We start from the raw sequence: 24,382 nt of genomic DNA, 5'->3' as shown, positions 1-24,382 counted from the left end.
TGTAACACTATTGCTTAAAAGAAAAAAAGGATTTTATTTATTATTTTCTTAATAAATCTATTCAAATTCTTCATTGTGTATTTCATTGTTAGGTCCCATGAATGAATTGTTTGCGGGTAACACGAAACAAGCCATGTCAAAGCCATTCGTTCTTAAAAATAACAAGCATCCCATTCCATGCTTACTACAGAAAATAAGGGCTGAAATAGCTTCTGTGGTATTCTTAAGAACTAAATACATTGATGCACATAAACATATCGCATCCCCTGAAATATAAATGACAAATAGCTCTAATGAAACCTTAATAATTTTTACTTTGAGGACACTCCTAATAATTAATATCTGAAAGTAAAAAAGATTGTAGGAAGTACTGCTTTAAAGATCAGTCTTAACATTGCTACTATAAACAAAAGTGGAACAGGTAATATGAAACAACAGATTTATGTACTCCTTTTGTGTTAAGAAACAAAACATTTACAAGAAATTTTGTTTAATTTAAATAAATATTACTATTTAATTTGAAAATTCTGAAACTGTAAATCGTCTGTTTTTGCCAATTTCTTCTTTCACTTTTTCTGATAAAATACTTGTGTTCAGAGAAGTGACTGCTACACGCTTGCCTCCTCTCACTTTGGTGTAAGTCTGGCAGGCATGGGTTACCTTATTGTAGAATGGAAGACATTAATTATTTATAATATACAGTTGAACATCAATTATCCAGATTGACCTTTGCTGAATCCTGATAATTGGAAAATTAAAATAGGTTTATCATGCATACTAGACATATCATTCTCATGTTCAGGATACTCTTAGAAAACTCTTAGAATTTTCCAAAATGGTCTGATAAATTAGAATTTATCATTAAATCATAGATTATGCATGACCAATTAATGTAAATCTATCAATATTTTTGGTCATTAATTATATAAATTTAACACAGCCTAAATTTATGTGTGCTTTGTGCTGTATGAATTTAAAAAAAAGTCAATTAAAAAACGCAGTAAAAATAAAAGGTCAATAAAAATACATTTCCTATTGAAGCAAAACCTTATTAGAATAGTATCCTGGATTTTTTAAATAGTGCATTAATTTTTTTTTAATATTGCCTAGGGCATATGTAAGCAGAGAGTTGGACATCCAAAAAATTGGCATCCCACTCTAATATATTTTCTACTACTAATGTTATTCTGCTTCCAAGATGTTTGAAATATTTTTTTTTGGAATAATTGCGGATCAAAATAATATGCTTAAAAAATGAAAAATGTTTTTTAGAGTTAAAATTTTCTATGTTCTTTAGAAATGTATGAAATAAAAGGAGGATTTGAAGAAAAATGATTAAATTTTGGTTGAATTTATTGAACAACTACAACTATTATGAAAGTATGCTAAATTAAAGAAAACATCATAGTTTGTCACTTACTACTGTACTGAATTCTTATCCCCTAGGGGAAGACACCCTCCAACCACCCCCTCCATACCTAGTCCTAATGGGCTTTACTGGAGGTCATCTTTTAAACCTCAGCATGTGACATCTCTCAGTCGCCTCGGCCCAGGATGCCACCGATGTTAATGCCACAGGTGACATTCCCATTGATGTAAATATCACTAAAAATAACAAAACATATCTTTAGTCTCAAGCAAGACTGAAAATTATAGTCATCGAAGGAACTGAAACACCTACCTACCCGAAAGGTAAAGCGAATTCACATGCGACACAAATGCAGAAAAACAGTAAAATAAAACTAATAACAAAACAACCAAAATGATGTAACACTAACGAAACATCACTAACAAGAAATCGTAACAAAACAAAGCACACAGGAACAAGACCAAGCAGCATATAGATTCCCATCACAATCTGTTCCCTAGCCAAATGGTGCAGAAATTCTGCAACCACTGATCAATCAGCCCAGTCCTTCCAGTTTTGACGAATATCATGCTTCGATGGTATCCAGTTTAAAAATTACTGCACTGCAGATCGTATTTGGTGCACTCATACAACACATGGAAGGCATCATCCTGTACCCTACACTGCAGGTACAAACCTGAATCCACCAGGGGCTGTCAGGGCCTTACTATACCCAGTACTGAACAGAGTGCCAGTCCATATCCACTGGCGACCAAATTGCTCATTTTTCGGCTATAGGTCCTGCCAATTCTAACATATGCTTACCCGGCATGGGGAGTTTTTTTTGAAATCTACTCTTCAAAAGAAATTAGAAGCGGTCCAAAACATAGCGTTGCGGAAGATATTTGGAGCACCGTGGTTCGTCAGAAACGTCACTCTTCGATACGATGCGGGAGTACACACCGTATACGAGGTGGAGTGGCGCAGGCACGTAGAGTGTTCGGGAGAGCGGTCGTGTCCGAACACAGCCATCTCCGGGACATCTGCCGAGAGGACTGTACTCCACAGGGTATAAGAAAACGGCCTCATGCCGTATTAAACGAACCACCATGAAGAGGCGGTACGAGAGTCAAAAAATGACAAACCAGGCTTAGGACCTCTATATTGCGTAACCTATAAATGGAAACCGCACAAAAATTCCGGCCGCGAAAGTGACCGTTTTCGCAATTAAATTTTGTTAAAACTTCAAAAAGCTAGACATCATCCCACACCGTCCCACGAAGAGACCACAATTTCATTTAGTCAGCATATGCGACTCCCTCCGGAGAACGGGGCGCATTTCTCCCTCCAAATAACTAGAGCTTCGGTAGGCGCACTCCTGCTAGCTCATAGGTGCTGGTACCGAAAGTACTTCAGCGGATGGACTGAAGGAGAATCACGCCGGGATTACTAGGCTCAAAAGCTTAGTCTACCACCGTCAGAATCAGTAAATAAATTACACCATGGTCCATACGGATAGGAACGCAAATTACCAAATCCTTCCATAAATAAAACTTAAAATTAATAACCGCCACCAAATTACACCCAATAACCCGCCCGATAATAGAAAGACACAGCAGTAAGGGATATTTTCCAGGCTCTGCGATTCTTACGATGAAATATTGAAACTCCCGCCATTCTTGTGTTCCGTTCCGTTCCGAATCCACAAGGCCGAACCCAGCCAGTCTACTGTAATGAATCAATCTACTTAAGAAAAAAGTATGTAAGATTCAGAAACATATATCAAAATTGGTCAAACACTTTCACTGATCCCATTAACCATGGGGCCACTTATTTTGTATCTTTTACATGCTACTAATTATGTGAATTCAATTTTCTGCTGTAAATAACCTAAAATAATTTGCATTATTGTATTGTAGTCATATTTGACAGCAGCATGTAGCCATTACTCCCCTTTCTATGTGCATCATCATTGTGTGCTTTAGAGTTATTTATTTCATGTCATTTTCCTTTTTCAGTCATTATTTTTTTACTAGTTTCACTATTTTATTATGTACTTTCTAATTGTGCGCGATTAAGTAATTTGTAACATATTTTTAATTTTAATTGCGGTGCAAAAAATGTACTTTGATCATAAATCCACAAATTCTTTGTGCAAGTATATTTTAGTGAACTGTAAAAATAATTTAAAAACCACAGTCAACTGAAAAACTTCCATTTCTCAATGATCAGTAAGATTTTAATAATTTTGCAAAAGAAAATCATAATAAATAATAACCCACCGGGTTGGTCTCCTGGTAAACTCGTCGTCAGATATCAGTTGATTTCGAAGCTGAGATATCTCAGGTGCAAATCCTAATAAAGATAGTTATTTTATTCAGATTTAAATACTAGATCATGGATACTGGTGTTCTTTGGTGGATGGGGAAAAATAATCATGGATAATATAATCTTTTTGTACTGCAGATCATGACATTTGAAGATCTAATAATAATAATATAATACATACTAAAAAAGCATATATCTCGTATATTTTATATTCGTTATCTTCTTTTATCTTCGTTATTTTTTATTCATAAAATAACTCAACCAACAAAACATACTAAAAGAAAAACATAAATCAAGTAATACAAATAGTTGATTTTCAAGGGATCCTCCATTATCAGTCGGTACACAATTCTATAATAATCAATGTGTTGACTATACATAAAAAATTTGTCCGGTACTATACTTCTAAGATATAAAAGTTTATGCTAATTGTAACTACACATTTCCAAGACATAGAATTTGTTATGGATAAAAAGGTGTTACTCATAATAAAAAATAGATAGCAGCTGAGAATGACCAATTTAATAGGAGTGACCTGCTCATGTAAGAGTAAGATGCTCCTTGATTAGCAGACAAATTTTGAATTCTATAGTCAGTATACGTTGATAAATGTTTTGAATTTTCCACAAAAAAAAATATACATTTTTTTTCAAACATAAGGTTATAGGTGTTATTCTTAAACACATACAGACACACACACTCACACTCACATTTGAAAAATAAAATTCAAATTTCATGAATTCTAAGGTAGGATTTAAATATTCAAAATTTATTAAGTTATGAGTAATAGGTCCATGCATGTCTTTTTTCCTAATATTTCAATGATTATAAAAAACAATTATACTTTATGAAATATAAAAATACTAAGATTATGCTTTAGTACTTTTCAAAGTTCAAAATAGTCAGGAATTATGGATTCCAGAAGATGATTTTATTTCTGCATTATTATTTTCCCTGATAGTGCGACAAATACATATATCATTAACTCACACCCAGTAAAATAGTGTTGTAAGTATAAAATGATTGTTCTGAGAAAAATTTAGTAAAATATTTGAAATGCAAAATGAAGTACGCATAACTTTACTCATTGAATAACATTTCCTAAAGTAGGTATGAGTTACAACAATACTTTTCTGGGAAAGAACACAAATTTCAGAATTGTTTGGTATAAAGATCTTCATTTCGTGAAAATCTGACTACAACGTTATTTTGTGTGATAAACAACAAGATGCGCTTTTGAAAAATAGACTGTCATCAATACCATACCTCTGAGAGGTACAAGAATTTATGGTAATTATAAGCACACACTCCAAGATATAGAATTTGTTACGGACAAAACGATGTTACTTACACGAAAAAATAGATGGCAGCTGAAAGCGACTGATTTAATAGGAGTCACCTGCTCACTATTAAATAAGAGTAAGGTGGTCCTTGATTAGCAGACAAATTTTCATCTGCGCCTCTAAATGTATCACTTATGGATTAATAATTATTTGAACTACAACAGTATTTTTGATATGCTAACTAACTGTATTGTTTCGCTACAGCTAAAACAATACAACTTGAATTGATAACAGTTTTAATTTATGTATAACAGCTTTAAAGAATCTAAAAAAATTTTTTTTAAATAATTCTAAAAGTCTTATATTATATTAAAAAATTGAAAAATGTGGTGCTTTAACACAAGCACTATTTTATTAAGTGGGTAGTACTCTATAATCTGTAGAGTATTATTTATTTGATACTTATCACCAAATTTTGTGTAAATATATCACCTAAAATTCTAATCATTAAAAAAGTAATAAATAAAAAATAATCATCATACATTCTAGAAAGAGAAACTCTGGGCTAATAAGGGTTGACTCTGTTGTCTTTCTAACTGAAGAATCTGTAATACACAAAAAAAAAACAAATATGTCATTATCGATTGTGACTATTGTCATTATCAATATATTCATATCCACTATATCTATGTTTTACTTCCTACCTTTAAAATATGCAAAAATATGGATAGCAACATTCAAATCAATGAATCAACCGTAAAATAAACAGAAAATATTCTTACCTTTTTAATTCACAGATGAATGCAACTAAATATTAATTCTAAGCAAAACATTCATTTAAAGAATATTTGATTATTTAAAAAAAGTTTATTTCCAGGTTTAGACCTGGTAAGTAGAAGATACTGAAAATTTAGAAGTGGAAAAATACAGGATGCCTAGTACCGATGAATAACAATCTTGTTCAGAGTAATTTATTAAAATTAACATTTTGCAATGGTAAAACATGGGTATGGTCCAACATGCAGCTACTGAAAGCAGGTCTGTAATCTACTCCCAGCTTGCTCAAGATAAAAAGGATAGAACTGTTTAAATTGTCCACCATCTCAAGGTGTATAAGAAACAATATCCCTTTAATAGATGATGTAAATTAATTAGAATTAATCAAAAAATAGATAAGACAATTATAGAATAAAAAACGTGATGTTTTCATTACTTAAAAGGATAATATCTCATGAATTTATTTTAAGTATACCAACACACAATAGTTTTTTACTAATCTTGTATGTATTAATTTTATATTTTGTTCTACTATATATTCTATTTGACTTTCAAATTCTGATTTCATAATCATTTCAGTCACCTCAAAAATCCTAAGGGTTGCAATATTTTGTTTTACATTTATAAGTTTGTACAATTTTTTGTTTGTATGACATTTATATTTCGTTAGAAATACTGAATTTTAATTTCAAAATTTTAATATTTGATTCATCATGATTTTGATATTTTATTTCTTGACTCTTTATAGAGTTCTCTATACTATTTATGATATAATTGGATTTTATAATCTACTAGGCTAAATTACATATTTCTATTTTGCTATGTCCTCAAATGGTCTAGAAATTTTGTATTAAATTTTGTCTTACAAATATAGGTCACATTTTATATATAAATACTGAATTTATACTTATTAATATACCAGGTGATCGTTTGAAAAGTTATCACATTTATTATTCAACAGCTATCTGTCCCATTGTATTTCTGCTTGCAGCCATGTATATCATTTTCAGGGAGAGGAGAACTTTTTCCACCTGCTACACCTACCCCAAATCAAAATTCTTAAATGGCAATGCTAACAACATTTGATTGCATTACTTGACAATCTGAAAAAATAATGAATTTTGGTGAAAAAGACATTAAAATCCACCCACCTCTTCGCTTGGTAGGTATGATAAACCATTTGGGGTAGTACTATTTTTAAATTTCAGTCCAACAAAAATACTACAAAATTACATGATATAACTTTTTAAACCATTTGAAATAATTATAATCTGTAGATTAAAACTATGAAAATTATTTTTGAAATTACAAACACAAAATTTTACCCAAAATCTTTTCTAAATTTTCAAGGGTTGAAAACATTTTTTTTTAAAATGAGATGATATCGCTTGTGACAGCTCATAGGAAGGCCCTTTGAATGACAAGTAATTTGGTACAAATAAAATAAAAATTGGTTTACTGGTATTGAAGTTATGATTAAAAATGATTTTTTTTACTTTAGATTACGGGATACAGTGTTATTGACCCAAAGCATTAAGTCTGAAATCATCCGTTCTTCTTCAAAAATATTTTTCCAGCATTGAAAAAATGTACCAATAAACTCAGCATTTTAACATCAGTTAAACATATGAAAAACTAATAATACAGTACCTACTTTTATGTATATATATATATATATAACTTTAATTCTACAATCTAAATATGTAATAATATTGCTAATTACCTTTAGGATAATGAGCCCAAAGTGTTAATTGTTTTTCTGTAACATAAGAAAAATCATAAGATACCAACCAATAATTAACTGGATAATAGTAAATAACAGATCTTAAAGATTATTGATAAAAATGCATTGTCATTAGTATGTAAATAATGACTGAATTTTTGTGAGAATTATCTTAAAATATACCTACATCAAATACATTTCTAAATTGTAACAGCTTCCTGCCTGACAGCTGCTACAAAGTACCAGTTAGTCAAGCACAGAAAAACACAGTTTATAAATTACAGAATTGCTCTCTTTAGCCCATTATTAATTAAAAAGGCATTACGCATCCTCACCAGTATAAAGAAAATATGAATTTATAACTTCAATCTTGGATTGGAATGGTTAATGACTGAGCTGAATACAAGGAAAAATAATAAAACAAGGAATAAAATAATCATATACCAGATGTGTAAATATGAAATCTGAATTTTTCCATAGATGACCCTAGCTGTCGATGAAGTTACCGTCAAACTGTATAAATGGTGCTATTTTCTTTCTTTGACAGCTGACCAAGATTTTCAACTCACAATGTAAGTTTCCTATAACAGCATAGTTTAAATAACATTGAACGTGTCAAGTTTTGTACCTACAAACTACGATTTGCAGACAGCATTGATTACAAAACTGTTGCAGAATTGCATCCAATGCTTGTCAAAGCTTACGGTGAGCATGCTCTTGGTAAGTCAAAGTGCTTTGAGTGGTTTAAAAAATTCAAAAGTGGCGATTTTGACGTGAAAAATGTAGAAGACCATCAAAAAAGTTTGAAGATAGCAAATTGCAAGCATTTTTGGATGAGGATGATGCTCAAACGCAACAACTTGCAGATCAGTTAGATGTAACACAAGAAGCCGTCTCCATGCATTTGAAAGCCATGGGAAAGATCCAGAAGATGGAAAATGGGTTCCACATGAACTGAATGAAGAAAGCAAGAAAATTGAAAAACAACTTGCGAAATGCTGCTCGCCAGGTACAAAAGAAAGTCATTTCTCTATTGAATTGTGACAGGTGATGAAAAGTGAATATATTTCAAGAAGCGTAAGTGTAAAAGATCACGGGTAACTCCACGTGAACCATTGACATCAATTGCAAGGCCAAATCACTATGGAAAGAAGATAATGCTATGTGTTTGATGGGATTAGAAGGGTGTGATCTATTATGAGCTGCTAAAACCTGGCAAAACCGTTAATACTGAATGCTATCGACAAAAAATGATCGATTTGAATCAAGCATTGCATAAAAAATTACCAGAATATCAAAAAAGGCAGCACAAAGTAATTTTACTTCATGTTAATGCACCATCACAGACAGCAAAACTGGTCAAGGAAATGATTGAGGCATTTAGTTGGGAAATACTTTTGCATGCAGCTTACTTACCAGACTTGGTTCTGTCCGACTGCTTTTATTTGCATCGATGGTAATTGCTGAGCAGTACTTCACTTCTTATGAAAATGCAAGAAAATGGCTCAATCAATGGTTTGTCTCAGAAGAGTAACAGCTTTTTTGGCATGGTATTCATAAATTGTCAGAGAGATGGGAAAAATGTATAGCTAGCAAAGGACAATATTTTGAATAAAATATTATTTATCATTTTCATACAATAAACGTGTATTTTCTATACAAAAATTCCAGTTTCACATTTACATACCTGGTATATACAAATATATACAAGATGTGTACAGGGTATTAACAAGTAATCTTTACATTTTTCATGTATAAGAAGTATGCAGTAACACAGTTCTCTGCAAGAAGTAAGTAGGTAATTGATCTTCTCTTTGAAAAGTGACTAAATCATAGTTATATTTAATATTATTAAGTCATGCGTGGCAGTTATGTGTTGCCATCTTTCTACAGTTGTCGGTAACCATAAATTTACAAGACAAAATCCACTTTTGTCAAAATACAAATGACTGGTATAAAAAGTTTTACAAAATAGGAAAAAGAGTATAATAATAAAGTAGTAAAAGATTTTTATAGGATGACTTGAATAAAAGTAAAAAAATTAAGATCTTTGAACAAACTTTCTGGTATTATTACTAACATAATAATAATAATAATATCTAATATACCTATTTTGGTTGGTTTTCTAGTTTTTCTCTTGGTTACACCTTTTGTAACATGAGATGCTGCAATGCAAAATAAAAATTAATTTTTATTTCATTGTGAAGGAACAAGCACTAATAACAAAAATGACTTGCAGATTTATACAAATCAGGGTTCTTGATTACATAGGTAATAAACAATAATTCAGAAACAAAAACACATGTATAAAAACAACATCCCTTTTATCAAGAAGCATGTTGTGTTTGTTGTATGTGCTCACATTTTTATTTAAATGAAGTACTTCTATGCTAGATCGCAGCACATACAGTTTTATTGAAAGTACGTTAACCAAAGCTTTTTCTAAAATATGTTTTATTACTTTTTTATTTTAAATATTAAGCTAATTATTTTGCATTTTTTGTCTGTATTATTGTTGTTATAATTTTAAAAATAATGTGTATTATACATTTCAAAATAATTAGCTTAGTATTTGATTTATACTTAAATGGAGCTGTAGTTTTCATGAAAGCATTAGTTTAGGTGCATTAGATTTAATAGTGCATAACAGATTGAAAAAAAGCTGAAAATATATCCAAAAAAACCATTTTTATCACTAATGTTTGTATCATGGTATGTTTGTTTGTTTGTTATATGTGCTCACATTTTTATTTTGAATGAAGCACTTCTTGGCAAAATGCAACAAAGTAGCAAACTGCATATCCTACTTTATTGCTATGTTAGTATGCTAGATTGTATTGTGTACTATAAACAGAATGTTGTTTACATAATTATTATTATACCTATTATTTTTTTACAGTTGATTAAAAAAACTAGATTTTTTTTGTTGAAATTTTATAAATATAAATAAGAATAGAATAAATGTTAATGTAAACAACATATTGTTTATAGTATACAATATAATTTATTATACAGTTGAAAAGGGCGAGAGCTGTAAAAAACACAGCTTATGGATACGCCTGAATTGGATAAAGTCTTTCAAGGCTCAGTAGTCGTTTGTGGCACAGACATTCAGTCTTATGCTTTAGGGCGACCGAATGGGGTGCTGGCGGGAGAAATGCCACACAAACCAATACGTCTATACAATCGCCACATGAATTAAGATATTTATCGTAGCTTCAATATATCCTCATTGTATTCTTTGGCTGCCAGTCACTGACTAACAGCATTTTTAAGTTCATTGTCACCTGTGAATTGCTTACTATTCAAATATTCTTTCATTTTCCTAAAGAAATGAGTAATCAGAAGGAGCTAAGTCCGGACTATATGATGGGAGATCATAAATTTCCTATCCATATGTTCTCAGTAAATCTCATGTCAGACTGCTGCAACATGTGGACGTGCAGTATTTTAAGATGGCACACTAGTTATTGTGATAAAGAAAATCAACTTGTCTGGCAAAATGTTGTATCAAAGTAATTTTTTAATTTCAGTTCAAATAATTTATAGTACATTATTTACATTAACAATTAAGTAAATATATTAAGAAATGGGCAAATAATAAATATTAATGGACAAAAAATAATATATAAAGAACAATATAAAATATTTATTTCTAATAAATTATTTATTTATTATGTTTAGAATAATAATAAACATATCCACATACATATACAAACAACTGTTGTTCAGGGAATTAAAAATATCTTAACTACATTCAACTCAAACTGCCCACCAAAAGACCTATCACATGCCTCTTGTAAAGGATGGATTAGATGTACAAAATTTAAGGGAAGAGATATATTCATTTAATGCTGTTATGAAAGAAAATTCCTACAAAAATGTTTTTAATAAATTTAATACACAGAAAAGGCAGTCGATTATTAGTCCTCTACTGTTAATCAACAATATAGTTTCTAAATCATTTATGAACAAATACATTCCCCAACTATCTATTTAATTTCTTTTATAACGTATATTGTTAATTAACATTATTTATAATAAGCCAATTTTATTGACTAGTTTCTGGATAATAGTGGACTACCACTGATTTTCTGATCAACTATAATAATGATGAGCCAAAGGTTTCTTTATTCAAATCTCAGGTGAACTCAAAATTATTCTTTGAGAAGATAGTTTAAGGACATAGTTTAAAGAAGTATTAAAAAAAGGTTAAGATTGTTTGTTCTATGATGTGGTTATTCAAAGAAAGTACAACCTTTCTTTCTCATCATCCACTTCCTTTTTTGCCCTTGATCATTCTCTTTTGGTTTGGATTGTATAAATCTAGGTTAGGCCAATATTAATTCAATGTTAAAGATTTAGAAACCGGCAGATATAGTGGAACTTTGATATGAGGGTCCAGTCTGGTAGTGGACCAATCTGGAAACTTGTGTTTTCTACTTGATAGTAGTTCATTAGCGTTTTAGTTTAATGCCAATGAAGTATAGCCAGGCACTAACTTCTCTAATAACAGAACATGTTTAAACAGTACAATAAAATATGAGGTAAATAAAAGTACTGAACTTACTAGTACCTATAACTCCTACATTAAAAAGAATCTAATATACCTGTCTGATAATTCTGTTTGTTTTTTTTTCTCTTCTTAGTCACATTTCTTGTAAAAGGGAAAACTGCAACACAGAATGAAAGAAAAAGCAAACTTTACTTCATCACAAGGTACAATTCATATAAGTATAAATGACTAATTCTTATACTTTAAGCACATATGCTTACAGTAGACTAAACGCAGAAAAGAATTTGGCTCATGTTTCAGAAATTGTATCCTATTCAAAATATCTAAGTATCTAACCAGCACAACCATGTACTACACTCCTTCTTGTTTATTACAGGTAATGTTCACTGACACAAAAGAACATTCTAAAAAAGCTTAAAATCAGTGAATGCATCAATTGTAACACACACACACACATTAACTAAGAAAAAACAATTGTTTTGTTATTATATTTGTCCATATTCCCCTCTGTACTAATATCTCAAAGACAAAAGTATAAAAACCGTTTACCACCAAGAGTACAGAATTTGTAATTATGCTTCTTACTTTACACTTATTATTTTTTAATAGTGCTTCTGGGGCTTTTCCCTCATCATCAGTTAAACTTTTCTTTTTTCTCAAATCACACATTAAATTCTAACATTAAAATTACAACATATAAAAATATGTAGTCAAAATATTAAAAATATAAAGTTAAAAAATTAGAAAAAATTTTATTATATGGCTAGCGCCACACATACAGTACTGAATTCTTGTGTGAGTGAGTACAGTACTTTATGTATTATATGTAATGTAATATATATATATATATATATATATATATGCTACTTTAATGAAATTAATATTTTTAAGATTCATATTATGCATCTGTACTGTTAAATTACACTGGTCAACAAAATTAGCAGAAATATTAGCATCAAGACTGAAAGAATGGCATGTTTTACAACCAAACATTAAAATAAGAGCTTTCCTTGACATACAGCCAGAATTTGAACATTTCTTCTCTCAGTACAAAAAAACTTTGTATACTGTAAGATGTGGACTCTTTACTGGAAGCTTTGGGACATTTACCATCCTGACGAATGGTGACTTTTTACTGACTCATCAAAGCTTAGTTTGAAAGCTGTTCTAGCATTGTTAATAAATACCCATCAGTACTATTAGCATATGCTGTTCACATGAAAATGTACAGTCTCAGGTCGACTATTTCTGAGATGAGTGGTTAATTGCAACCCAACCACCAAAGAAACCAGTATCCACGGTCTAGTATTCAAATCTGTATAAAAGCCTAACTAGGATTTGATTCTTAGAATTCTCGACTTTGAAATCAGCTGATTTACGATGAGTTCAGCTCTAGACCAATCCCAGTGTGTAGTTTGTGTTCTTTAAGAACCATTTTATTTTAAGCATATTAGAACAAACTATACGGACTACATTAATATAAAAATACTTTATTTACCTAATGCAAATAGAATAACTTTCAAAAAAATTATCTTATTTAAAACATGATTGAAAACTGTGTATTTTTAATTTTTTCTACTTTAATTATATCGACACACTGTTAATAAAAATATGATTAAATAAAATTTTACCAAATTTTATTTAATCCTAATCTGAACCAAAACTGAGACAATAAGATATGACTAACAAACAAGATATTGATTAATGTTAAGTAACTATATGTGGGGTTTTAAACTAGAGTAGTCAGTATAATGGGCAATAGTAAACTAACAGTCCATTAAAGAAACAAAACTAGAAAATAACAGCTATCTATTCTAAAGTTAAAATATTTCAATTGTAAACCTTTTTTTGAATTAATTGATGTTTCAAACATTAAATTTTCCTCATAAAAAAATACATAGTCTGGAAATCAGAAGAATTAAACCTGGATGTACTGTAAGCACGTGGGCATTCACAGTATCAACCATTACTATAAATAAAGTTTTTATTTGTTTTACACATGAGAGATATAGTTAATATATATTATGTATTAAATTACTTGTATGGCTGCTCTCTTTATTTAATTTTTTCTTCTTATTAGTAAATTTTATAGTAGAACCAACTGCAACAAAAGTAAAATTAAATAAAAATGTTATAAAAAATTAAAGAATGCATATAAAAAATTTAAAACAATTCTGTTTAGTTACAGAACTGTAAGCAGCAAATTACTTTAACAAAGATATGCAAATGAACATAGGGGTTACTATCACCTATGAAAGACACACAATAGTATATCAAACCACTGCACACTATCAGAACCTTTAATAAAATATAAAGAGCATAAAAAACAAAAACACATTTTGAAGATAATGTTAAAAAGTAATTGAGCATTAAGTTAAGCAAATACGTTCAAGCATGTTCTTCATCAAAGTTTAAAAAGTTCAGCTGATGAACTTCAGTTTATGAAGTTCAGCTGATGGGAAAAGATTGATGGATCTGCAATTACAAGTACATTCTTTAAAGGAATAATAATCAAATAATTGTTCTTATTTAATTTGTCTATAAAACCATCATCAAATTAAAAATCAGTTTATTTATATTCTCTTATGTAAGTTCACAATATTTCAGCTACTCTCTTTCTACCACCCCAATTTGGTATGAATTTTATATACAGTCTTGTTAAAATTCAATTTAATAATTATTAGTATTAGATAAACATAAAATACTAAATTAAATACTTTTAAACAAACATTTAATTAATTTTAAATATTTAATTATTTCACATTATATATTAGCTTTAAACATGTTATTGGCTAATAAATAATTAACTTCATTTTCATATCAGTCAAGAAGAATCTTTAATGCACAGTATTTTAACCAATCTTTTAAAACAAGGATGGTTTGTAGAAATGAAAAAAAGTTTCTTTCCCTTTGAAGCTACAAGGGGGGTCTTTTGTAGATGGATTAAAATCATAATATACAGTCCAAAAAAAGATTCTTTAATAAAACAAGAAATATTAATGATTTAGATTCTAATGATCATCACATCTCTTTCTTAAACACAAAACTGATACTTCAAGACAACAGGCCAACATAACATATTAATTCACTATATTAAAGCTGTGGCATTTTTTATTTTACTGATTTCAATAATTGTTTAATATAGCTTTCTTTATTTGTATTTCAAGTTTTCTTTTTTTTATAATTTATGCTGGATATGCATAATTTATTTAAATGTAGTTAATAATAATTTTTAATTTAAAGATCAAACAATAACATTTTTCTGTAGAATAATATGAAATTTTCTCGACCAGTGAAAATATGTAAAACCTTTTAGAGCAATGTTTTTAATCTCCAAAGAACTAGTAAAAGATATTTATTGTGAAAATATTACTACCTTAATAAGCTTCGACTTACATTGATAATTACGGCTGTTAAAATTTATATATTTTTATATATATATAAAAAAAAAACACAGAATAAATAGTAAACAAAGAAATAATAATTAAATTACAATTTAAATTTGATAATGGATTCTGTAACAACAGACAAAGCAAACTGCCTAATCCAAAAGCCTTCTCTTAAGGAGTGTAGTTAGAATAGAGATTTGTTGATGATGTTTCACAAATAATAGCTCAGTACAAAACTGACACTAGATGTTTAATTCAATATTCCTGACCAATATTTTCAGCTGTACATTCTTATAAGAATATCTGTTTATACAAGACAGATTCTTGTCAGAGTGTGGTGGATTGATGTAGTGAAAACAAAGACAGATGATATATTGTTCTTATGGTTGCAGCATTTATTCAATTGCAGAAGCATGGAAATAAAAGAAAAACTTTTTTTTAAACAGTTATTTGGATATGTCCTTAATTACACAAGATGTAGTATAGTAAATATAGTTTAACAATGAAATTAAATTTACAAAATTATCTATTTACAATTTTTACTTAAATTTCAAAAACTGATTATTCAAACTTCTATGTTTTACATGTTTCTTCACCAGTCGGGTTAAATTCAAAAATAAAGACTTCTTTTTATATTTTAATCTTTATAGTTTTATATGTTCACATCCCATAACTGAATTCCATTTGTAAAATTAGTTGTCTTCACATTTATCCTTTTACTCAATGCTTTAAAAATGAAACCAATTATTCAAAAATAGAAAACACCAGAAACGCTAAATAAACATTTTCACAACAACCAAGAGATCTATCTAAATAGTGATGATGATGATGGATGGAGCAATGCTTGTTTGAAGCTAAAGTTGTTTGGTAGGAGGATTTTTAAAAGTACTTACAAATCAAGGTAATTTTGAGAGAAACAAATATGGCCAACACATTTGCTGTTTGGTCAATGGCAGATGAATAACACCAACTGCATGCATGCAATTTAGCCAACTGACAGCCATACAAAAATACAGAGTAGTACCGTATAAAAACACAGAGTTAAAATGCAGTCCACCTTCTGTAACATTTGAATTAACTGCCCAACTCCTCTACATTTTATGGAATGGACTTGTCCAACAAGTGAAAATTGCACTGACGCAGTAGACTGCTACTGACAGCCATAACAAGGTGATCATAAACCCATAACACTAAGTGCATCGTTAGAGAGAAGTTGATGTTTTCGCATGACGAATGTATTTTTATTCTTGTGACATAATTTAGCACGCGATCAGTAGTTGCAGTGCAAGAATCATTTTGTCGTAAGAATCATGATAAACCACACCTAACAAGATATAAGTGGTAAGGTTAGTGGCTAAATTTAGAGAGATAGGTTCTGTTAATAACAAGGAACATAAAAAATTGATGACAGAGTTGAATGCAGACATAGTTGCTGAAATTAAAGACGATTAACTGCCTTGCCAAAAAAATCAATTAGACATTTGTCAGCTGAAATTAATTTACCAAAATCAACGGTTCAAAGGGAGACAAAAAAATTAAACCTATGACCATATTGAATTCAAACAGTTCATCAACTTCTTGATCAAGACAAAGAAAAATGGCTAGATTATTGTTATTGGTTTTGATTCATCCATTACGATACTCATGTTATGACTTTGATTTTTTTTACAGACAAGGAGGTGTGGTTTCATCTGGACGGCTACGTAAACAGCAATAACAGTAGGATTTAGAGTGCTGAAAATTCCCACGCATATTATAAAAAACAATTGCAGCTGCAGAAGGTGAGAGTATGGTGTGCGATAAAAATGGTCACAAAAAAAATAATTGGTCCTATTTTGTAGAGTTCACCAGTACTGTAGAATGATATCAGAATATTTCATTGCAATTCATTGCACTCTTGGAAGAGGAAGAACAATAACGCTGATTCCAACATGATGGAGCTACATCATACTACGCACATTCAGTTTATGAATCTGTTAATGAATTCTTTGGTGATCAGATTATTGGTCATGGCTTATGGCCAAATCAGTGCTACACTCATATCAATCAAAATTATGTTGTATGCAACATAGAGATTTAGACCTATACCCAATTTAGGTCACCTAACAAGGGGAATGCAACCTCATTCCGGTCCACGCAGGACCCAGAATTGTCCCCTGGCTACTTGCCAGGGGACAAACCCCACACCCCAACCCGATCCCATCATGGTGTCTTGCATGGCATTACCAAGTCATGATCATGACCGCCCCCGGCAGAGGGAAGCCACACCCTCAGTCACACGGTTAACATACCCCAGCGGTGCAGTCACCCCTACCAGCGGAAGTCCCAAAGCGAATAACAAACAGTACAATATAACAATACAATAACCAAACAATACAAGCCAATATAATTGGCATGATGCCAATGCACCTACCTTCAACCAATCCAATGCCTAAGCCGGAACCCTAGCCACCTAGGATCCTACCACGATTGAGTATCTCAATTAAACTCCCTCTGCAGACCTACACACCGCAAGGGCGTGAAGGAAACCAGCCACACTACAGACCACTCCTCGCAGATCATCCAGTTAATATGGAGATCCAGAAAGGAATGTACGCTCTCAAGTTCCCTAACAGCTCGTGAACATTGGACCTCGTGTCGGCGACAGACGTAGAGGACGTGGTCTACTGTATCACCTGTCCCACAATCCAGGCATTGACTCGAATCCACCAAAAAAAAACCTAGCTAAACTCGCTCAAAAGGCACCATGCCCAGAGAGAAATTGTTTGATATACCGATTGGAGGAGACCCATTCAATCACACCTGAATCAGCCATTATAGGAAATATACCATGCATGTAGCAACATGTGGGGGATTCATCCCACCTGACCTGCCAAGATGCAAGGCCCCGATCTTCAATCTCCTGCTTTCATTCTAATGTCAGCAGATTATTTACCTTGGAAATATAGCATTTCCAACGCTCTGTAGCCAAGATATTTATTGGTTTGACTCCAGCTATAACACAGATTGCCTCCCGTGAGGCTGTTCTGTAACAATGTGGCTTATGGCCACCAAGATTCCAGATTTGACTGCACCAAACATTTTTCTTTGGGGTTACCTCAAAGAAATATATTATACTGTTGAAAGCCCATCAGGGCTAGGAATTGGAAGGGTGTGGCAACCGGAAGCGTCACAAGGCAGGGTGTCTTCCCCTACAGGGTTGGGATGTATATATACATACAGCAACAAACTATGAAGACTTGAACAACTGAAGGTCAATATCAAAGAAGCTGTTTTAAATATCAACCCACAAACTCTGAAAAAGAAACACAGTTTAAAGGGTGGAAACGTGAATTCATGAAGATGGCAGCCAGTTCCAGTATTTACTCTAAAATTTAACAAATTGGAAAGTTTAGAAATAAAATATTTAACTTAATACTTACAAATGTCTTTTTTATCTAAATATACCTGCTGATGGTATAGATGGGTACAATCTGTATTACCCTATATGGTTATATCAATTACAGCTACATGACAGCAACACGTTACTGTAAAATATTGCTTATTTAAATGCATCCTAAGAATAATCTCTACACTTAAACTTATTTACTCTTGTTTAAGCTGTAGACAAGAAAGTAAAAATATTACCTGTAGTTGTTTCTTTGAAAAACTTTGCCCTCTTTAATGGTAGTTTCCAAATGGTTGCATAAAAATTATTCTCTTCTGTAATAAAACATATCACACAAATTACAAAATAAAATTTACATAATTAGACGGAACAGTAAAAGTTGTGTAATAAATAATAATAAATTGAATTTAAATTGAACTTAACTAGAACTTCTGCAATAGGGGTCTCAACAAAGTGGCTTTTCATCATGTAATATATCTATTAATAATGTACAACACTTTTTAAGCCTATTCAATAACACCAGTAACTTGTAATTGATATAGTTGAAGTAACCTACCTCATTTTTACTTAAAGTATGTAACACTGCTAATAATATCTCTACCCCCCCCTCAATGTGAACATAGTTTTTTATAACTGTGAACTTGTCCTTATTTATGGTCTTAATCATTGCAAAATAATTACTAATTAGACAATGAGATAACATAACAAATATAAAATAACAAAAGATCTAGTAAACTGAATTTAATAACTGAAAATTCCATAAACACTGCAAAATTAAATATTACTGTCTGTATTGAATTTATATTCAATACAATTTATATTCAATTTATATTATTGTAGTCATAATAATAAGAATTTTCTAATAGTAATATAAATTAACAATCCTTAATATAAATCATATGAACACCTACATATGTTTATAACTTTTAACTGTCTGAACCTAGTCTGAACTTGTAACTGTATCATTGTTGAGTCAACTGGCAATTTAGAAGCCTTTAATTCACTTTTTTTTTTGCGTGAAACATTGACTTAGTTATGCTGCTGTATTTTGCTATGGAGATGATCGTCTTAAAAAGAAAGTAAAGAATGTCAGAATATTAGCGCAAATTTTCACTCCTTCATAATCATTTATCAGTTCCACAGCTAAATGAAATTATGAAATCATACTATAATATTCTTATAAAAGGACATGGTAAAAATATTCCTATTTCTATTGAGAGCTAAAACAACAGCTTTGGTATTTTTTAAAAATGGCCATCATGCTGAAACAGACTAGTGGAAAAAAGTCTAAAAACATTTAAGAACAGATAAAACTCTGTTTTTACTCGACTGCCCAAAAAGGAATATTATGTTTTTAGGGTGAATATATGTATGTTTGTTTGTTCTACCATAACTGATTTAGATGTACGACTCTGCATTGGAATCCTTATGCTGCAGGCAGTGTCATAGGGTGTAATATATATATAAGTATGTTTAATTGTAACTAAAAGGCCACAAAAAGTATATATACAATTCTAAATCGATAGCATTATCAGTATCAATTTATTTGAATCGAAAATAGTTGTTTTAAGATCTGCTACAATAATGAATGAATTACAGCAGTAAAATTTATTAATTTATTTTATAATTATTATTACTGTTATTTATTGTTTATATACATTTAAGAAAAAATTTTATGATTTTCTGACAGGCAGTATGTTTGGTCACGTAAACATGTTCTTTATTCTTGCTCTTATTTATTGATGTGCGTCATCTTACTTGTGTATTACTAGCCAATCAGGGCTCACTTTACTTGCCCAACCATCTTGCCAGGGGACTCTGTCCCCTGCACTCTCAACGTATTCATATCCTTATGTTTACGAGAGTATTAAGTATTTTACAGAAAATTTTAAGAAAAGAAATGTTATTGTGAAGAGAATATTCTTCTGAACATTTTGGTGTTTCTATACTTAAAATAGGCTCAAGGAGTGAGTAGATGTAGAATTTAATAATTTTTAATAGAAACATAATCTTTAATGCTAATCATATTGATAATAGGGAGTTGGCTTGTGTGCGTTTGTGTTAGTTGCCAGCTGCTATTGGCGTAGAGCGAATCACGTGATGTGCTGGCCATACGCGTGCTGACTCTCTTCTGCTAAATAAAGAATCCTTTTTTTATTGCTAAATATTAACAAATAATCCCTTTCTTTTATTAATACATAATAATAAATAAATAAAAATAATCTACACTTAGAAATTAAATTAAATAATCCATAAATTAATTGACAACGAACTGCTTCTAGCAGGAGAGTTGTGGAGGGAGCCATGTGCAGCCGCCTGGCGTACCACGATCGGTCTGCTCTGCGCCACAACTTTATTGCTAAATATTAACTAATAGTCTCTTTCTTTTATTACATAACTGCCCAAAAAGAAGTGTAATGTATTAGGGTGTATGTTTGTATGGGCTTGTATGGGTGTATGTTTGTTCTACTGTAGCAGCTCAATGGCTTAACTGATTTAGATTTATCACCCCGTGTTGGAGTCCTTACGTTACCAGCAGTCATAAGCAGTATAAATATGTGTATATATAAATAAATATTTATAAGTAGTAGTGGCGATTTGCCGACTGAAGCACAAACTTTAATGAATTGAAATAATCATCTGTGAACTGTGGGCCTGTATCACTGTGAGTTGGATTTCAACTGAATGATTAGAATCAGCTGAATGAATAATATTACAAAAACAGTAGAATTAGATTTACGTTAAATAAAATAAAATAAAATGAAATAAATTTAAAAAAATCTCTATTGAATAAAGACTTCTGTTAAATAATAATGGGCTTCCCATGGAGGACTGTGTGTGAGGCTAGTGGTGAGGTAATGAAAGCACCTCATGTGAGTCTAGACCAAACATCACCAACTGGTAAAAAAACAGGGTGCCCCTGGGGCGCTGTTTTGGGAAGAGCAATGGGGTACTTTTATAATAGCTCTGCAAACAATCGTCTGATTTTCAAAATTTAAATGGGGTTATTTGTTAGTAGGTTGAAGACTAACTTTTGCATACATCAGGTACACTCGTTCTTTGCAACCAGTCTTTTGATTTTGAATATTCAATTGGGTATATGCTAGTACAAAATCACGATTGAATTTTTTTTTTCGGAAGCAATGTTTTTTTTGGCAGTCGTGATTTTTTAATTTTTAATATTTAACTCTTGTTAAACATAATCACAAATTATTTATACAATTTATTAATGATCAAACTTTGAAATTATGCAATCACAAAAACAGCTGAAAAGGACTTTTTACAAATTATTTGCCAGAATTCCTATACGTTTTCTTTGATAAAAACTAAACATCAGAGTATAATTTGGCATAAAGCCCATTTTTTTTTTAATACAATGATTTCTAATACATAATTTTTCAACAGTAGTTTTTATTTTCTTATGATATATTAATTATTATATAATACACTGTAATTTGTAACAATCATTTTTTCATTTTTATCATCGTAAGGAAAAAATTTATGTAATAATGCAGACAGAGTCTGTTAAATCAGAAGTATTTTATGTAATCAATGACTACAATGTGAAACAAAGCCATTTCTTATATCCAAGTGCTGGCCAGTCAGCTGATGCCATCTCTCCATCAGATAGTTGGAGAGGCTTAAGTTTTATCATCAAACATGATGTAGACCGCATCAACTTGTACAATATACCATATAGAATTAACTGTAAAATAAGTAGCTCTACATATTTCACCACTCTACTTCTTCCAAGTCTAAAACATTTTACCTATCACACTATTCTTTTTTGATGAAACAATCAGAAGATTTTTACAAATAAAAACACTATAGAAGAGTAAATTTGCATAAAAAATATTCTAACTCATAAAAAGTTTTGACTCATCGGACAGATTCAACCCACTGGGTTGGTCAACCCACTCGTCATCGTAAATCAGCTGACTTTAAAGTCAAAGTTCTAAGGTTCAATTCCTAATAAAGGTAGTTACTTTATTCAGATTTGAATACTAGATTATGGATACTAGTTTTCTTTGGTGATTGGGTTTCAATTAACCACATGTCTCAGGTATAGTCGACTTGAGTGCTTTCAAGACTAAAAAGTCACTAATGACTTTAATTGGTGATGCGACTCTACATCAAAGGATTATTATTATTATTATCTGACAGGTTCGAAATGATAAATAAAATGATAAATGAAACAGATTAAAATTTTACTGTTTATTTTGAAACCATAATGGAAAACAAGGTTTGATTTTGTATGGCTTAATAAGAAATCTTGTAATATAAGGAATCCTTAATTTAATTACATAATATTGATAAAGATCCATTACACATGGAATTCCAAAATGAAATTGAATCATAACTTTGATTTTTTTTTTGCCAAAAAGTATATTTTCATTTCTGACCTGCAAACAATTTTCTAATTATTTGCTAATTTTCTGTGTATAAATTTAAAAATAAAGTTTTAAAATTTAATTTTGTGCAAGAATCATTCTTCAAACTGCTATTAATATACCATATATATATATATATATATATATATATATATATATATATATATAGTTTTTATTTTTAATTTTTGACTGACGATGAGGGAAACCTTTGAAAGTGCTTTAATGTAAAAATTGGAGAGACAATAAGATAAGGTAAGAAATATTGTTAAATTCTGTACTGCTGGTGGAAAGTTTTACTTCTGTCTTTGATATATATATATATTTTTTTTTTAAACAATTCGCTAGTGTACTAAAACAGTCAGCAGTGGGATAAGGTCCTTTCATTAAATAGTGCACTCAAAAAAATAAGTTAATAAAATAATTTAAATAATAAAATAAATATAAATAAATATTAAATAATTAAATATTAAAATAATTTTTACAGTTAAATAATTTAGTATAAAAAGGAGTATGTGGGAGAAGAAATGTAAAGATTAAATACATAAAACTATCTAAATAACAACTTAAAGAATGGATAGCCAAACAAAAAAAATATAGATATTACACAAAATTGATCAAAATGGGAGCGTAAATAGCAAGCATATGTCTATGTTCTATGTTAGTTTGATTTATTTAACAATACCGCTTAATTCATATGATCAGTTGTCATCTAATAAACCCCAATCTAATAATAAAGACAATGAATATAAAGATGCATCATCATCAAATGGCACAATGAATCTTTCATGTGTTTTTGTTTCAAACACTAACAGTAAATATAACACCAAGCATGAAATAATTCCCAACTATTCACTTTTATCAGAATACTTTTGATAGTTATTTCAATTAAGTATACAAAATTGAATGCAACTACACATCTTGAAATCCAACTAAGGAATTCTATACATTTTATGATAATATATTACAGTAATGCTATATTTTTCTCAGCAAAGTAATGTTATTTGTAGCCAGAAATTCTTATAAGGCTAGGAATTAAGTAAAAACTAGTATATATATATATATATATATATATGGCAGTTTTCAAAAGAAAAAAGTAGACATACAACTCAAAAATTAATATTAAAAATATTAAATTAAAAAAAAATTAAATAAATAGTAAAATACTTGTCTGGCTGAATCCTTTGGTAGTTTTTCTCTTTGGTAGTCTTGTAGTATTCATTTTTTTTGTTGACGCAACTG

General features: G+C 30.4%; 1 protein-coding gene across 1 annotated transcript in view; it reads right to left on the bottom strand.

Annotated features, from left to right (window-relative positions):
• The window catches only part of LOC142329023 (uncharacterized), a 92,422-nt gene that overhangs the window by 12,861 nt on the left and 55,179 nt on the right, over nucleotides 1-24,382 (bottom strand). The window contains exons 18-23 of the mRNA XM_075373271.1: nucleotides 24,308-24,379; nucleotides 18,992-19,066; nucleotides 14,014-14,076; nucleotides 12,070-12,132; nucleotides 7,460-7,495; nucleotides 5,502-5,564 (exon numbers count right to left, since the gene is read on the bottom strand). Coding sequence (XP_075229386.1) covers nucleotides 5,502-5,564; nucleotides 7,460-7,495; nucleotides 12,070-12,132; nucleotides 14,014-14,076; nucleotides 18,992-19,066; nucleotides 24,308-24,379 — 372 coding nt within the window. The remainder of the gene's footprint in view (nucleotides 1-5,501; nucleotides 5,565-7,459; nucleotides 7,496-12,069; nucleotides 12,133-14,013; nucleotides 14,077-18,991; nucleotides 19,067-24,307; nucleotides 24,380-24,382) is intronic.

This window comes from Lycorma delicatula, chromosome 8, assembly GCF_047948215.1.
Source record: "Lycorma delicatula isolate Av1 chromosome 8, ASM4794821v1, whole genome shotgun sequence".
Taxonomy (NCBI): domain Eukaryota; kingdom Metazoa; phylum Arthropoda; class Insecta; order Hemiptera; family Fulgoridae; genus Lycorma; species Lycorma delicatula.
Note: the sequence above shows the minus strand (reverse complement) of the source record. Positions and strands in the feature narration are given on the sequence as shown.